The sequence below is a fragment of the Anomalospiza imberbis genome, chromosome 29, assembly GCF_031753505.1.
Source record: "Anomalospiza imberbis isolate Cuckoo-Finch-1a 21T00152 chromosome 29, ASM3175350v1, whole genome shotgun sequence".
Classification (NCBI taxonomy): Eukaryota; Metazoa; Chordata; class Aves; order Passeriformes; family Viduidae; genus Anomalospiza; species Anomalospiza imberbis.
In genome coordinates, this window is record NC_089709.1 from 31,773 (window position 1) to 49,880 (window position 18,108).

Sequence of the window (18,108 nt, forward strand, 5' to 3'; positions counted from 1 at the left end):
GCCCCACATCCTTTTCCAGGGAATTCTGAGATGGTCCCAAACCCCCTTTGGAAACAGAGAAGAAAAATTGGGGAAAAACTGGGTTAGAATCCCAATTTTTTGGGAATTTTTGCTGCTTCAAACGGACCCACAGGGGTTTTTCTGGGAGTTCTGGGGTATGGAATATTTCAGTAAATGAAGGAAATGTCAATGAAATATTGGAATGTTGCTGTAAAACCCTGGAATATTTCCATAAAGTTAAGTAAAATCTCAATAAAATATTGGAATCTTTCTATAAAGTTTTGAAAATGTCCATAAAATATTGGAATATTTCAATAAAAATAAGGGAATTCAATAAAATGTTGGAATATTTCACTTAAACCTTGGCATAATAATTAACCAAGGCAACAAAAATCCAATTAAAATGGAATTATTCCCCTGCCCATTGCCAAAATTCCTCCAGCAGCATTTCCCCAACTTTTCCTTTAAAAAACCCAGGAATTTTCCACAGAAAAAACCAATTCTGACCCTGAAGAATTAATTAAATCCAGGATTTTTCCATCCAAATCCCACGGGAATGAAAGCATTTTTTCCACAATAAAAACACCGTTTATTTATAAATCCATTTCCCTGCTTTTATTCCACGTTTTCCACTCCTGTACAATTCCAAGCTGATCCATAATTTTTTTATTTTTAAATTTTATTTATTGTGATTTTTTTTTAAATTTTTTTCCCTGTTTTCCTTCGGGAAAAAAAAAACAAAAACAAAACAAAAAAAAAACCTCCACAAATCTTATGGAAAAACAGGTGCCAGGTGCCTCTGGAATTTGGGAATTCCAAGAATTTTTAAAATTAAAAAAAAAAATCTTCCCAAAAAACATGCAAATTCCAGTAAAAAATTGGAGCTGGCAGTGAAAAATCAACCCAAAAATCTTTATTTTTCAATTGGTATGTTTGGGTTTTTCGTCACAGTTTTAGTCCCAAATCCCGGATTTTCCGATCCTATGGAAGGCGGGGTTTTCCAGGATGGTTCTTTTTTCAATAAAGTTGATCATTAATGATCCAAAAGGGGGAAATCCAAGGAAAAGTTGGGGTTTTCTGCCCCTCCAATGGGAATTTTTTGGGTGAGAAATTGGGAAAATCGAGGTCGGGGTCAGGAAAAGCAGCGCCAATCCCAAAAATTGCTGGCGTGGAATGGTGGCTTCACAATTCCCAAGCCAAATTCCCTCAAAACTCCCTAAAATTCCACCAAAATTCCATAAAAATTCCTGATTTCCATTTTAAAAAACCCCAAAATAACACAATCTTCGCAGCCAATCCAAAGGAATTTTCCAGGTTGAATTCCAAAAACAAAAATCAAGGAAAAAAGAACGAAAAATTCCCCAAATTTTCTGGGGAGTTAAATCCGGGGATTTTTTTGTCTTCTTTGAAAAAATACGGGGCACAAACAACGTCAAATTCCCACTGCTAAAAACCAGGAATTATGGTACAAGTGAGGTAAAGAAAATTCCCAAAAAATGTCCACCCACAAGAGAGAATTCCAAGGAAATACCAACACAGTGAATCCAAGTTTTTTTTTTTTTTCAGTTTTTTTTAAGATTTAAAAAAACAGAAAAAAAAAGCCACGAAAATCCTCCCAAAAAATCGGCGAAAACGGCAAATCCGGAAAAATCCCAGAAATCCGCTGGGAACTGAGATCTCATCTGTTTGTTCCGAAAACTGGGAATGTCCTTTGTCTTGGGGCAAAGCATTTGGGAACATTCTTTGATTTTGGGGCCAAAAATTGGGAATATCCTCGGGTCTTTGGGGCTAAAAAATGGGAATATCCTTTAATTTCTGGGATAATTTCTATTATTTTTAATAATTGGCTCTCCAAAACCAGGGAACATCCTTCAATTTTTGGGGCCGAACCCAGGGAATTTCCTTTAATTTGGGCGGCCAAAAATAGGGGATATCCTTCAATCTTTGTGGCAGAAAATTGGGAATACCCTTCAATTTCTGGGACGTGTTTGGCTCTCTGAAAAACAGGGAATATCCTTTAAGTTTTGGGGGCCAGTAATTGGGAATATCCTTCCATTTCTGTGGCCAAAAATTTGGAATTTCCTTCAATTTTCGGGCCCAAAACCAGGGAACAGCCCTTCCATTCCCCGTGCTCCTTGGCCTCTCCAAACCCAGGAATTTCCGGGATGAATCCGTCCAATTTTTTTTTTCCTTTTTTCTGGGAATTCTCAAATTTCCATCAGCTCCAAATCCGCCTCCTCGAAACCGTAGAACGACTCGGCCTCGCTCTCCCCCTCGAAGAGCCGGTGCAGGATTTCGGGATCAGCCTCGGGGTCGTCATTTTCTGGGAATTCTGGGGACGATTCCCTGGTTTTGGCGATTTTCAGCCTCTCCTCCATGGCGGCAATCAGCTCCTCCTGCTCGTCGCCGTTGCGCCGTGGCGATCCCGAGTCTCCGGCCGGCCCCGGCAGGACGCTGGCCAGCAGGAAAGATTTCCGGATCAATTCCGGGCAATTCCCGAGGATTTCCAAAGCTTCTCCCAGCCACCCCAGCAGCAGCTGGAGCAGCGCGGAGGAGTCGGAATCCACCAGATCTTTCGCCTGTTCTTTCCATTTCTTATGGAGGAAACTTTTCAGGGATCTCTTGACGCACACGTCCAGGGGTTGGATCCGGGAGCTGCATCCGGCAGGGATGACGGCCGGCAGCGCTCCGGCCGCGCTGAGCACGGCCAGCACCTCCTCGGACAGGTGCGTCCGGTGGCAATCCAGGACCAACATGCCTTTGGAAGCGCCGCCTCGGCATTCCGTGTGTTTCCTCCACACTCTGGCCGCCCACAATTCCATGATCTCGTCGTCGCCGCAGCCGTTCTCCTTGGATTCCAGCAGGATGGATTTGGGAATGATGGCCGGGCAGGGGAGGTGGCCTCTGGAGATGACCAGAGCGGGAAGGACGCTGCCGTCGGCCAGCACGGTCAGCACCAGCTCGCACCAGGGCTCCCCGTTGCCCACCGTCTGCAGCGCGCTCTCCTTCCGGTCATCGCTGCCCAGCACTTCCACGTCCAGGAAAAGGGAGATTTCATCCACAGCGGCGATCATGGCTAGGGGCAGCTCCTGCGTGTGGATCTGGCGCTGCACGAACTCGATGAAGGCTCCGGCGTTTCCCTGGATCTCCTTGGGAAGAGGGTGGGCGACGCCGCGGCGCGTGTGGGTGCTGAGGTGGTGCCGCAGCATGAACCGCACAGCCCACTCGTAGGAGATCTGGAACCCTCCTTCCAGAGACCGCCCGATCTTCGTGGCCTTCTGGAAAAGCGTCTCCTCGTTGACCGGCAGCTGCTGCTCGCGCTGGGTCAGGACCCACTCGGCCAGTTTCTCCTCGGCCTCCAGGCTGAGGTATTTGCCCTCGGGCAGCTCGGGGCGGTCGTCGTGGAAGGCCTGGAAGCGCCGGAGCCAGCGGCGGATGCGGCGCGGAGGGTTCCGGAAATGCTGGGCCGCCTGCTCCGTGCTGGAGCACAGCGCGAACAGAACCACGCGCAGCTTCTTGACGGAAAGCTGCTCCTTTTTGGTGGGTTCGGGGTCCTTCTGGGGAGGCTCCGGCGGGTTTGGGGCGGGGTTCGCGTCGGGGGGCGGGGGGGTTGGGGGTTTTGGGGGGTTTTGGGGTGGGGTTTGGGGGTTTTGGGGGGTTTGGGGTTTTGGAGGGGGAGGAGGGGAGGGGGTTTGGCAGGGGGGTTGTGGCGTGTCCTGGGTGTGCCTGGAAAAAAGGGGGAATTGGGAAAAGTGAAATTTTTGGCGTGTTTGGGGATTGGGAAGAAAGGGAAGGGGGGAAAAAAGGGAGAAAAGGAGAAAAAAGGGGGAAGAAGGGGAAAATGAGGGGAGGAAAAAGGAGGGGGGAGAGAAAAAGGGAAAAAAATGGGGAAGGCGGGGGAAGGGGAGGAAAAGGGAGTGAAAAAAGAGGGGAGAAAGGAGGGAAAGAAGGAGGAAAAGGGGGTAAGGAAAAATATGGGGAATGAAAAGGGAATAAAAGGGGACAATAGGGAGGGAAAGGCGGGGGGGAAAGGAAAACAAGGGGAGAGAAAAAAAGAAGGGAAAAGGCAGGTGGGGAAATGAGAAAAAATTCCCAATCCCATGGACTGGGAGGGATGAGGAAAACCTGGAATTTTTGGCTTACCTGGAATGTGATATCCAAGAAGGCCCTGGAATAAAACAGAATATTTCAGGTTTTTATTCTGATTCATTTGAGGTGGTTTAGGTCTTTACTTCTATTTAATTTTATTTCAGAGGGGTTTGGGATTTGTGGGAGTTCCTGGAAAAGCTGGACTCAAACCAAGCTCCCTCAGGAATGAATTCTGAATTTCCATCCCATTAAAAAAAAAAAGGGAAAAATTAATTCAGTTTGTTCCCAACCCGAGCTCCAGAATATGAATGTTTCTCGGATTTTGACAGGAGCTCTTGGTTTTTTCCTGTTTTCCCGTTTTTTCCCCCGGTTTTACCTTGGACAATGATGTTGCTGGACTCGTGGGAGGGGTTGAACACCAAATGCTTGGCCATGGAGTCGCCCTCGGAGGTGACGAAGAGGCAGGAGGAGCACGAGAGCCTCACCCCACTGGGAAATGGGGGAAAAAAGAGGGGAAATGGGAAAGAGGGCAAAAACAGATGGAAAAGGGAGAAATGGGGGAGAAAAGGAGGGAAAAATGAGGGACAAAGGGGAAAAATAGAAGGGAAAAATGGGAAAAAGGGGGAAAGAAGGAAAAAAGTGGGAGGGGGGCAAAAAGGAAGAGGAAAAGGGGGAAAAAATAGAGGGAAAGAGAAGGAAAAAGGGGGAAAAGAGGGGAAAGAAAAAGGGAGGAAAAGGGGAGGAGGAAGAAAAAGAAATAAACTTTAATTTCAGATATAAAAATGTGTCCAACCACTCATTAATAACTAAATTATTGCTAACTAAATCATTCTTATCAATTATTTATTGTTAATAATGAAATTTATAATAATTAAATTATTGATCATCATTAAATATTACATAATAATTATTAATAATTAAAATGTAAAATCCCCTCCTCTGGAGCACAATAGGAAGGGGACCCATAAATCCCAAAATCCCTGGATTTTCCCCCAGAATGAAAAATGTCAGGAATTCCCAGGGGCTGGAATTGGGATTTTGGAAATTTTTTCCATACCTGGCCGTGTAGTTTTTGAACAAAGCCAAGTATTTGGGGCTTTTTCGGGGAACGTGGTTGCTGGAGAGGGAAAAAGATGGAAAAGTCAGGGATAAATGTGGATAAAGAGCTGTAAAATCAAAGAAAACAACCCCCAAATAATAAAAAATCCCTTATAAAACCCTATTAAATTCCCTAAAAATCAGATAAAACACACAATGAATCCATATAAAATAGCCCATAAAATTCAAATAAATACCCTAAAAAATTCATATAAAATTCCCTAGAAGATTATATAGGCCTATATCCTATAAAATACCCTATAAATCCATTGAAAATAGCCTATATAATCCATAAAAATTCCCCTCTAATATCCACACAAAATCTCATCCAGAACCCCATAATATTCCCAATGAAACGCCATAAAATCCCCTATAAAATAATATAAAATCATCCATAAATCCATATTAAAAAAAAAAAAAAAACACCATAAAAATCACCTACAAACCCATAAAAAATCCCTATAAAACTGGAAAAAACTGGAAAACTGCTGAGGAGCCCAGAATTGTTCCCAAATCCCAGACTGTTCCATCCTTGATCATGTGGTTGGCGTAGGCGCGGGAGCAGCAGGAATCTCCCATTTTCCCCCAGTTTTTTGCAGTTTTCCCCGTTTTTTTCCCAAATCCCGCTGTTTTCCCCCGAAGCCCGTACTTGACCACGTGGTTGGCGTAGGCGCGGGAGCAGCAGGAATTTCCCATTTTCCCCCCGTTTTTTGCAGTTTTCCCCCCGCTTTTTTCCCAAATCCCGCTGTTTTCCCCCGAAGCCCGTACTTGACCACGTGGTTGGCGTAGGCGCGGGAGCAGCAGGAATTTCCCATTTTCCCCCCGTTTTTTGCAGTTTTCCCCCCGCTTTTTTCCCAAATCCCGCTGTTTTCCCCCGAAGCCCGTACTTGACCACGTGGTTGGCGTAGGCGCGGGAGCAGCAGGAATTTCCCATTTCCCCCCGTTTTTTGCAGTTTTTCCCCCGTTTTTTCCCCAAATCCCGCTGTTTTCCCCCGAAGCCCGTACTTGACCATGTGGTTGGCGTAGGTGCGGGAGCAGCAGGAATTTCCCATTTTCCCCCCGTTTTTTGCAGTTTTTCCCCCATTTTTTCCCCAAATCCCGCTGTTTTCCCCCGAAGCCCGTACTTGACCACGTGGTTGGCGTAGGCGCGGGAGCAGCAGGAATTTCCCATTTTCCCCCCGTTTTTTGCAGTTTTCCCCCCGCTTTTTTCCCAAATCCCGCTGTTTTCCCCCGAAGCCCGTACTTGACCACGTGGTTGGCGTAGGCGCGGGAGCAGCAGGAATTTCCCATTTTCCCCCCGTTTTTTGCAGTTTTTCCCCCGTTTTTTCCCCAAATCCCGCTGTTTTCCCCCGAAGCCCGTACTTGATCATGTGGTTGGCGTAGGCGCGGGAGCAGCAGGTGCTGTAGCGGCACAAGGAGCAGTGCACGTAGGTGGGGAAGTGGTTGGGGAAGTCGGGGATCTCGAAGCTGCACTCCAGGCACGTCTGCCGGCCCAGGCCGCTCCTGGGGCAAAAAAAGGCAAAATCCCTCAAAACCGGGGCTTCTGTGGGATGGGGGAGGTGGGGAGGAAAGGTTGATGGCCGGATTTGGGATGGGGTTTTGCTCCAAATGAATTATTATTTAAAATAAATCTATATTAGTGAACTAATATTAAATCTAATATTAAATATTAAATCTATTAAATCTATTAATATTAAACTAATATTATCAATACTGCTAATAAATTCCAGGACAGAATTCCAGCTTTAATTTCCTGTTTTCCAGCTCCACCTTTCCAAACCAAGCTCAGAATTCCTGTTTTTTTCCCCGGAATGACACAATTTTCTCCCACAATTTCCCAAATTTTTCCCAGAAAATCACTGATGTTTTCTTGCTAGCCCTCTTGGGGACGCTTTCGTGGCCGGGGAACCCCAAAATTCCCATTCTTTGCCTAAATTCCTGTATTTTCCCTACTTTTCCCTCGACTTTCCCCAAAATTCCTATTTTTTCCAGGAAAAGCACTGACTCTTTTTTTGCTGGCTCTCTTGAGGATCCCATGGTGGCTGGGGAATCCCGAAATTCCCGAGTTTTCACCAAAATACCCGTTTCTTCCCCCCAGATTTTCCACCAAATTCCTGGCTTTTCCCAAAATTCCCATTTTCCCCCCAAATTCGGCTTTTTCCCAGAAAAGCGCTGACGTTTTTTTGCCGGCTCTGCGGGGGGCGTTGCGGTGGCACAGGAAGAGGGGCTGGGGGTCGGAGGAGGATCCCAGGGGAGCCGGGTCCAGGCCCATCCCATGGGAAGGTTCCAGCGGCAGCGAGCGGGGCTGGCCCCGGGACGCGCGGATCGTCACCTGGAGGAGCACAAAAATTGGGGAAAGTTTGGATTTTCCACAGGAAATCTGGGGTTTGCGTGAATTCCCAATCAACGCCATGAAACACCCGATTAGGTCTATGAAAAAAAACCCAATTAATTCCAGGAAATATCCAATTAATTACCAGAAATATCCCATGATATTCCCAATGAATCCCATTAAATTCCCAATTGATTCCACAAAATTCACTGAATCCCATTAAATTCCCAAGGAAACCCAGTAAATTCCCAAGGAATCCCACCAAACTCCATAAAACACCCACTCAATCCCATAAAGACACCCCCCACCAAAAAATCCCCCCCTTAATCCCACCCCTTGCCCGCCACCCCCAGCCAACAAAAGCCCTGGGAATTTTTCCGGGAATTGCGTGCCTTGGTGCCGGGTTTGAGCCCCTCGAGCTGCTTGGGCTTGCGGAAGGTTTTGTGGTGCTGCAGCTTGTGCTCGATCTTGTCCTTGGCAAACAGGAACTGCAGGCGGCACTTGTTGCAGTGGTACACGCTCTTCTTCTGGAAAAAATTCATTAGCATTAATTAATTACTAACTGTTCCATTAGGTATTAATTGATTGCTAGTTATTAAATAGGTATCAATTGTTTATTGAGTATTGAATGGATATTAGAACTGAAAACTGCACTGGTTGCAGTGGTACATGCTCTTCTCCTGGGAAAAAGCAGTAATTAGTATTAATTCTTAATTATTTATTAATTATTTAACAGTTATTAAGTAGCTATCAATTCTTCATTGAGTATTGAATGGGTATTAGAACTGCAGGTGGCACTTGTTGCAGTGGTACACGCTCTTCTTCAGGAAATTATTATTATTAGTCGATAATTATTAAGCAGGTATTAATTATTAGTTATTAAGTAGGTATCAGTTATTAAGTAGGTATATCTTCCAAGGAATCCCCTGGAATTCTGGCTCACCTGGTGCCTCATGAATGCTGCTGGAAGGCGCTGCCATTTCTTGAACACCTCGAGGCAATTCCCAAATCCCATTTTTTCCCATTCCCAGTTCCCACCCAAACTCAGTTAATGAATTCCCACTCGTTCAGCATCCCCAGCGTCCCGTTTTCCCCAGGGAATTCCCGTTTTTCCCAGGAATTCTGGCTCACCTGGTGCCTCATGAAGTGCTGCTGGAAGGCGTTGCCGTTCTTGAACACCTTGAGGCAGTAGGGGCACAGGAGGTGCCGCGTGTCCTCGTGGATCAGCCGGAAGTGGCTGTCCACCTCGGAATACAGCGACGAGCGGTACTGGCACACCTGGAAAATACGGCAAAACCCAGGACTGGGGGCGGGAAAATCCAGGGAGTTGGGGTGTTTGAACAGGATGTGGGAAAACGGGGAAAAAATCCTACGGTTTGGGGCATTTCGGCAGCAGGAAAATCCCAATTAACAGGGAAAAATTCCATACCTGGCACACACAGGGAATTACTCTGGGATTTTTGGGATCGGAACTGGGAAATCCAGGTGGGAATTCTGGGAGCTTTCCATACCTGGCAGACGTAGGGCATCTCCCCGGGTTTGTGGGTGTCCTTCATGTGCTGCAGGAAGAGCGGCTCGCTCTCGAACGCCCACTCGCAGATCTTGCACTTGGCTGCTCCAAAAAACAGGGAAAAGTGGGCAAAAGTTGGGAAAAATGTGGGAGTTGGAGGTGCGGGGGAAAGGGAGAAGGGGGGTAAAAAAGAGGGGTAAAGAGGGAAAAGAAGAGGGAAAAGCAGGAGAAGCAGGAAAAGGGGAAAAAGGGGAAAGGGGGGAAAGGGAAAAAAGCAGGAAAAGAGGGGAAAAGGGGAAAAAGGGGGAAAAGGGAGGGGGAAAGGGGAAAAACAGGGGAAAAATAGAGGAAGAGAAGAGGGGAAAGGGAGAAGGTAGAACTGGGGCTGGAGAAGTGAAACTTGGCTGGGATTTGGGGTGGATGGGTTTTGTGGTGACCTTGAGCAAGGGGCGAGGGAAGAGTGACAACTTTCCTTCCATAAATTCCCATCAAATCCAGGAGGAAAATCTCAATTTAGGGATAAAAAATTCCCAGAAAAGCACAGCCTAGTGGACTTTTAGGAGCTGTGCACGTTCTCCAGGTGGAACTGGGGCTGAAGAAGTGAAACTTGGCTGGGATTTGGGGTGGATGGATTTTGTGGTGACCTCAAGCAAGGGGCGAGGGAGGAGCGACAATTTTCCCTGCCCAAAACCCCGACGAATCCAAGAGGAAATTCCCAAGTGAATCCCAAAGAAAAGCAGGAAAAGCACTGACTGCTGGACTCGTAGGGGCTGTGCACGTTCTCCAGGTGGCACTGCAGCTGGAAGGGGGTGCTGAAGTGGCGGTAGCAGTGCTGGCAGATGGTGTGCACGTCCACCTCGCCGTTCTGCTGGTCCAGCTCCACGTGGTGCTTCATGTGGTTCATGAACCTGCAGGGATGGAATTCCTAGAGATTCCCGTTCCTCATCCCGGGAAAATGCATGCTGCGCATCGTTCCCAACTCGGGTTTGGGTTATTCATGGATTATTCCTGGGTAATTCCTGGATAATTCCTCACTGGGGGCTGTTCTTCCGGCGCTCAGTGCAGTGGGGGGCAGCAGCGCCCACGTCCCACTGCCCGTCATTCCCACAATCCCAGCCCATTCCCAGATAACTCCCACAATCCCAGGTTATTCCCGGGCTATTCCCGGATAATTAATGGATAATTAATGGATAGCAGCTCACCAGATGTTGTTCTTAAAAGAGCTTGGTGCAGTGGGGGCAGCAGTGCCCCCATCCCACTGCCCATCACTCCCACACCATTCCCATCGCGTTTTTGGGTTATTCCCAGATAATTAAGGGATAATTAAGGGCTGATGGCTCACCGGATGTTGTTCTTGAGGCGCTTGGTGCAGTGGGGGCAGCGGAAGGATGTGGGCACCCTGGGGCAGGGTGGCACGGCCGCCCCCTTGCCCCCGTCCCGCCCGTAGTAGAACTCATCCACCAGCATGATCAGCTTGGCCTGGGCGGGGTCAGCCCCACCCTCACCTGGCTCAGGTGCAGCCTTGGGCGGGGTCGGGGGCGGGGGCGGGGGCCGCGCCCTGGGCGGGGGAGGGGGCCTTGGCTGAGGGTGGGGCGGGCTCAGAATCCAGGGATTTGCGTTTCTTCAGGAATTCCACCAGCTCCGGGCAGCAGTACTGCGGAAACGGGGGTAATTAACGGTTGCTCGTTAATTGGGGCTGGGGTAATTAATGAGAGACAGTGAGCTGGGGCTGGGATTAACCCCTGCTCGTTAAACTGGGACTGGGACAACGAATTTGGAGACACTGGACTGGTTCTAGAACGAATCCCCACTCATTAAACTGGGTCTAGAGTGAATCCCCACTTGTTAAAACTCGGTCTAGAATGACTCCCCACTCGTTAAGACAGTCTGGAATTAATCTCCCCTCATTAAACTGGACCTGTAATTAATCTCCCCTCATTAAACTGGATCTAGAATTAATCCCCACTCATTAAGCTTGCTCTAGAATGAATCCCCACCCATTGAACTGGGTCTAGAATGAATCCCGACTCGTTAAACCGGGTCTGCAACGAATCTCCTCATTAAGGTGGGTCTAGAATGAATCCCCACTTGTTAAAACTCGGTCTAGAATGAATCCCCACTCGTTAAGCCAGGCCTAGAGCTCCCCAGTCCGGGGATGATGACTTACACACATGTGGCCCCGCAGCGCCTCGGTGACGCGGAACTGCGAGTCGCACTTGGGACAGACCTTGCGGCCCCCGTCCTGGAAATCCAGGCTGGGAATGGGAGAGGAGCTGCCTGCAGCGGGACGAACACAGATCAGCTCCCAGTCCCACAATTCCCACTCCTCCCCTGCCCCAGACACTCGTTAATCCCACAAAAAAATCCCAAATTCCAGACTTTTCACAGCCTTTGTCCCACAAAGCCTCCCAAAATTCCCCATTTTTCTCTTTTCTACCCTTTATCCCAAAATCCATCTTAAACCAACTCTTGCCTCCCAAGAAGCCGGAACACCCCTTAAATCCAAGTTCTGCCTCCCAGCACCACGGAATTCCCGGGATTTACCTTTCCGGGGCGCGGCCGAAGCCGAGGCCTCGCTGGCGGTGCCACGCTGGGCGGTGCCGGGGCTGCTGTTGGCCACGGCCAGCGCGGCGGGGCCGTGGGCCAGCGAGGGCACCGTGCCCAGCGTGTTCACCAGCTTGGCCACCTCGGGGCCACCGGCGCTGCCGCCGCCATCACCGGGCACGCCCGGGCGCTTCACCGTCACGAAGCTGGCGATGCTCACTGTGGAGGGGAGAGGATTCCATGGAATTCCCAATGGGAATTGGGGTGGGAATTCAGCCACCTCCTCCAGTTCCCTCCTTGAGTCTTTAGCAGAAATGGTTTGGACAAAATTCTAGGGAAATTCCAGCCTGGAATTCAACCCCTGCCACTTGTCCTGGATCTTCTACCTTGAGTATCCCCAGGGGATGGTTTGGACAAAATTCCAATGAAATTACAGCCAGGAATTCCCAAACCGAACTACCTTTTTTACCCAAACTGCCCCAGATTCTCCTCATCTGTGAATGAACTCTGACCCAAAAGCGAACTCAGGGCCAACTCCCAGCGCTGCCCCCTGGCTCCCGCAGATTGATTTTTCCATGAGAATTCCTGCAGGAATTTGGCCAGGAGGGGGAACCCGGTGACTCACTCTGCTGGGGCGCCTGGGCCTGGGGCACGGTGCTGCGCAGGGTCAGCGTGGCCGGGATGACTGTGGCGAAGGCGTTGGTGGCCGGCCGGCCGGGCCCGGCGCTGCCCGGCCGCACCTGCGCCACCGGCGAGAACACCTGGGGAACGCCAACTGCTGGTTTAACAAACTGGGTACCTGGGGCTTCAAAGACAAACAGAGAGCCGTGATCCGACCCCAGTCCCAACAAAACCCAGGAGAAATTTGGGATTTACAGCTTTAATCCAGCTGCAAGTAATCCCGAGTCATGAAACCATATCTGGAATTAGTCAGTCCCAACTGCAGGTTTAACAAACTGGGTACCTGGGGCTTCAAAGACAAGCAGAGAGCCGTGATATGACCCCGCTCCCAGGAAATGTGGGATTTACAGCTTTAACTGGGATTTACACCTTGTGTTTTTATTAATGATGATGATTATTAATATTATTAATGATGATCACCTGGCACAAGGGTGATGGGGCCCGCCCGGCCCATGGGGTTCTGCACTGGCCACTTGTCATCATTATTTATTATTATTATTATTATTATTATACAATAATAATAACATCACCTGGCACAAGGGGGATGGACTCATGGGATGGACTGGCCACACCTCACCACCATCATCATTATTAGCATTATTCCCATTACCAGCTACTGCTGAATCATTATTATTTGATTAATGAATTAATTAATTACCTGGCACGAGGGTGATGGGCCGGACGGTCTGGCCCTGCTGGACGTTGAGCACGATGCCCACCTGGTTCATGGGGCTCTGCACGGGCCGGACGTTCTGCACTGGGAACCCCTGGAACCCAAGGGGTGCATCAGCCCCAAAACCGCCCCAAAGCAACCCAAAAATAATCCCTGGATTCCAACGGGTCCATCACCCCCGGGCCATTCCTGAGGGAATTCCGACCCAAAAAAATATCTCAAACAAACCCAAAAATCACCCAGGACTGGGGTTGGGCTTTGGGGTTTGGGATTGGGATTTAGGACTGGGTTTAGGATTGTGTTGGGGTTTAGGACTGGGATCAGTAAGGTTTTTTTTTTTTTTCCCCAGTAAACCAGGTTTTTCCATGGATTTTCCATGGAATTCCAGGGCAGGAGCTCTTCCCAGGAAATCAAAACCTCGAGGTTTGCAGTTTCATTGAACCAAAACACTCAATGGGGTCCAACTCCCATCCTACAACCCTGGGGGATTTTGGAAAATCAGCATTAAAAAAAAAATCACTGAAAATGGGAAACTTTTTCCCCAGGAAAGATCATTATTCCATGGATTTTCCATGGAATTCCAGGAAAATTCCCAGAAAAATCAAACCAAGCAATGAGGTCCAACCCCCATCCCACAACCCCAGGGGCATTTCGGCGCACCGGGAAAAGAAGCAGCAAAAAGGGAGCGAGGAAAACGGGAATTTTTTCCCCGGGAAAGCGCGGTTTTCCCAGGGATTTCCCGCAGAGCTCCGGGCTGGGGAGCTCACCTGGGTGGTGATGAAGATGGGCTGGGTGCCCGCGGGGGGGTTGGTGCCGTGGTTGGCGTTCTGCATCAGCTGCACCGGCCGCAGCAGGGGCTGGGTGACCACTGCCCCTAGGCCGGGCGCGGGGCTCTGCGCCAGCAGCAGGGACTGCCCGCCCGGCTGGACAGCGGCATTCCCGCCTGGAAAACAGCCGGAACACCCGTGGGGAAAGGGGGAAAAGCCAGGGGAATGGGGGGGGAAAGATCCCAGGGGAAAGGGGGAAAATCAGGGAAAAATAAGTGGGGGGAAAAGGGACAAAATTAAGTGGGAAGAGGGGGATCATCCATGGAGAAATCCAGGCGAATATGGGGGGAGAATCCATGGGAATATGGGGGGGAAATCCATGGGAATATGGGGGGAGAATCCATGGGAATATGGGGGGAGAATCCATGGGAATATGGGGGGAGAATCCATGGGAATATGGGGAGAAAATCCATGGGAATATGGGGAAAAAAAAAAACATGGGGAAAGGGGAAATGTAAGTGGGGAAAGAGGAAAGTTGGTGGGAAATATGGAAAAACCAGTGAGAAAATGGGAAACATCAGTGGGGAAAGGGGGACAATGAGGCAGGAAAAGGGGGGAAATGACCTGTGGGGGTTTTTTCCATGGAATTGTAATCCTCCACCACGGAGTCCTCGATGACGTCGCTGATTTTCTGCCATGGCTCCAGCTCCTCCTCCTCGCATTCCATGAAAAGATCCGTGTCTGCCATCCTGGAAAAATGGGGGGGAAAAGGGAATTTGGCACTAAAAAACTCGCAGGGATTTTTTTTTTTCCAAGGGGAGGAATGGGAATATTGGGTTTGGGTTGGTTTTAGATCCCAAAATTCAAAGGAAAAACAAAAGGAGCTGGAAATTTTCAAGTTATTTCTGTTTTGTTTCTTTTTTTTTTTTTTTTCCCCAGGGAAATCTGTGAAAAAATTCCTGGATTTGACTCAAAACTGGTTTTTCCCTCCTCTCCCACTAAGGAATTCCAGGTTATTTCTCTGGTTTAAAATCTCTCTTTCCAAGGGAATCCGTGGAATTTGGGATTAAAATCCCCAGAATTGACTCAAAATTGGAATATTTTGCCTCTCCCACTGAGGAATTTCAGGTAATTTCATGGGTTTAAAATTTTTAAATCTAAAAAATTTTAGATTTAAAAAAAATCTAAAGGATTTTTGGTTATCCCGATATTCCCAGCTTGGAATGAGCAGCAGGAGTTTCGGTACAGAGGCTTTTAATTAAAATTAGAACTAAAAATAAAAACACAAAGCGCTTGGAGGAGAATTCCAAGAATTTTGTGATGAAAGTAGAAAATTGCAGGGATAAAACCAAAAATTAACCAGAGCTTCCCACCCCAGGAATTCTCTCCATTGCTTCAGCCAGGGATGGGGGGAATTGTGGAAAATTTTCCTGGAATAGGGGGAAAAAAATGGGATTTTGTTGTCTCCCATCGCACAGGCAGAACCTTGGAATGCTCTCCTGCCTCTTCCCAAAAAACTCCTCATATCCAGGCCTCAAGAAGCTGGAAAAATCATCCCAAAAATATCAGGCATGGATGGTTTTCCTTGGCTTTGCGGTCGATACAACACCCAAATTAAATGTTAATAATGATTACTAATTATGTTTAATCAACAACCCTAAAACACCCAGGAATTTGGAAAATTCTGGGAATTTGGAGAAATTTGGGAAACAAAAAGCAAATTTCCTTTGGGACTTCCCCCTTCACCTTGCCATCCATAAAAAAAAAACAGGGAAAACCTCATCCCATTAATTAATCAGATTTAATTTGTGCTAATTAATCATTAAAAGCCTCTAAAATGCTTTATTTCTATCTTTATTTTTTTTTATTATTATTTTTTTTTCCAGCACATTTGGGAATTGTTCCGGTGGCATTCTTCCCGTCTTCTGCCCACGCTGGGATCAGGTGAATCCCAATAAAATTGGGTTTTTGGGAAGCAGGATCCCATCCCTCCCCACCTCTCTGGCACATCCCAGCCGCAGGGAATTCCAGGAGAACCCCAAACACTGGGAATTATCAGAGCAGCAGCAGCAGCCTCGGGGGATTTTTGGGATGGAATCCCAAACCCTGCTGGAGGGAGGGAATTCCTGCGCTCCTGAGCCTCTCCCAGGAGTTTTGGGATCCCGGCTTGGGCAGGGGAGAAAATGAGTTTTCCCATTTTTTCCTGCTTGGATCCGGGCAGGATGAGGGGATGGAGCCGCTCCTGAGGGTGACACTGGAGGGACAGGACAGGACAGGGACAGGAAAAACTGGGAAGAGGGGTGGGATGGTGAGCCCAAATCCCTGAGGAGAAGGTTGGGATCCCAACCCCAGATCCCTGAGGAAAGGGATGGGATGGAAATCCCAGAACCCTGAGGAGAAGGTTGGAATACCAATCCCAAATCCCTGAGGAAGAGCAGTGGGATCCCAATCCCAAATCCCTGAGGAAAGGGCTGGGATCCCAATCCCAAATCCCTGAAGAGATAGGTGAGATCCCTGAGGAAGAGCAGTGGGATCCCAATCCCAAATCCCTGAGGAAAGGGCTGGGATCCCAATCCCAAATCCCTGAAGAGATAGGTGAGATCCCTGAGGAAGATCGGTGGGATGGCAATCCTGGATCTCTCAGGAAAAGGCTGGAACACCAATCCCAAATCCCCGAGGAATGCAGGTGGAATCCCAATCCCAAATCCCTAAGAAGACTGGGATCCCAAAGCCCGAGGAAGAAGACTGGGACCCCAATCCCAAATCCCTGCGGCCGAGGGCTCCCCCCGCCCGCGGCGCTGGACAGGGGCACTCACTCAGCGAAGGTGAAGCACCAGCAGGCCAAGGATGATGGGGGGTGGTCTCACCCTGCAAACCGCTGAGCCCAGACCCTCCCCTTGTCCTTAACCTCCCCTAAAAACCGGGGAAAAGGCCGTTGCTCCCGAGAACTCCGGGAAAAGCCCCCACACACACACCCTCAGCGTATTGTGGCGGCTAAGAAAGAGAGCGAAAAATAATCCCCGTGCCCAACATGGCCGCCCACCAGCGAAGCAGCGCCGCCAAAGAGAGGAGGGGGCGGCAGCACCGGGAAAGGGGGGGAAAGGACGGACACGACCGCCCCTTCCTCGCCCCGGCGGTGGCAACCGGGGGGCGACCGTGAGGGAACCGTGAGGGGACCGCCGGTGCGGCGGGAGGGGGTGCGCGGAGGGAGCGGCGGCGGCGGGACCGCATCACCGCCGCCCCCCTCCCCTGAGGCCGGCCGCTTCACCGCGCCCCCCGGGCCGCGAGCGCTGCGCGCGGATCCCTCCGCGTCCCTCAGCGCCCGCCCGGGGCCCGGCGGGAGCGGCCGCCGGAGCCGCCGCGGCTCCTCCCCGGCCCCTCCTCGGCACCCCGAGCCCTCCCTCCTCCTTCTCCTCCTCCTGCTCTTCGCCTCCTCCTCCTCCTCCTCCTCCCGCCACCGCTTTGTGTACGGCGCGCTACGGCCCTGCCGCCCCCCCTCCTTCATTCCCTCCTTCTCCCCCATTCCCGGGCGGCTCGAGCCGGTTCCGCCGTCACCGATCCCCCCCCCCCCCCCACCCCCACCCCCTTCATCTTCCCCACGCCGCCGCCGCCACTCCCGGGGAGCCCCGCCGCCTTCATCCCTTCCCCGCGCCCCCCGCCTCACCTTCCTCAGCGCTGCCGCCGCTCGCTCCTACGGGCTCCGCCGCTCTCCGGGCGAGGCGACCCGCAGGGCGCGGGGGCAGGTGGCATGAGCCCCCCCCCCCCACACTTGGCGGGATGCTGAGGAGGAGGATGAAGACGGTGATGAAGAAGGAGGAGGAATTATGCCTGGCTATGCTCGCCCTCTGTACGTTCTGCCGGGGGGCGGCTCCGTGCTTGGCGTGCGTGTGGGTTCCCCCCCCCCCCTCTACTTCACCCCTCACGGAAAAGGGGGGGGATAAGGAAAAAAAGGTCGTCGGGCCCGGCGGGCTGATACAGGCGCGCGGCGCCCGCAGCCGCACCACACACAACACACACACCACACACACAAAAAGGGGACCTGGCCGGCGGAGGGATACCGCTGACGTCACTTCCGCCTTCGCGCGGTGACGTCACGGGGGCCGGACCCTGAGGCGGCTGAGGAAGGGAAGGGGAAGGGCGGGAAAATGGCGCCGCTGGGTCGCGACCCCCGCCCGCTCCTCACGGCTCCTGCCCTCACGGCTCCGCCGCCGCTGCTGCGGCTCCGAGGGGGCTCCGAGCGGCGAGGCCTTGGGGAGCGGCGGGAGAAGCGGCCTCCCGGGCTGAGGGGATGCTCCCGGGCCCGGGAGCGCCTCAGGGCCGGGCGGGCTGTGAGGAGCGGTCAGCCCGCACAGCTGAGGGGTGCCCGCTGCTCCCTGGCCACAGTTTCCTACCTGAGGCCAAAGTTGTCCAGCTG

At 50.6% G+C, this 18,108-nt stretch overlaps 1 protein-coding gene across 1 annotated transcript; it reads right to left on the reverse strand.

Moving 5' to 3' along the window:
- Window positions 1-936: 936 nt before the first annotated feature.
- POGZ (pogo transposable element derived with ZNF domain) lies at window positions 937-17,202 on the reverse strand. The gene is given in 19 exon segments (XM_068175050.1): window positions 937-3,726; window positions 4,144-4,168; window positions 4,466-4,578; window positions 5,147-5,206; window positions 6,550-6,690; window positions 7,365-7,519; window positions 7,912-8,046; window positions 8,651-8,797; window positions 9,031-9,131; window positions 9,783-9,937; window positions 10,372-10,608; window positions 10,610-10,683; window positions 11,197-11,306; window positions 11,574-11,792; window positions 12,199-12,378; window positions 12,913-13,021; window positions 13,695-13,870; window positions 14,319-14,443; window positions 16,511-17,202. Coding segments are annotated over 18 exon segments (3,780 nt in total). The 5' UTR covers window position 14,443; window positions 16,511-17,202; the 3' UTR covers window positions 937-2,207.
- Window positions 17,203-18,108: the final 906 nt, after the last annotated feature.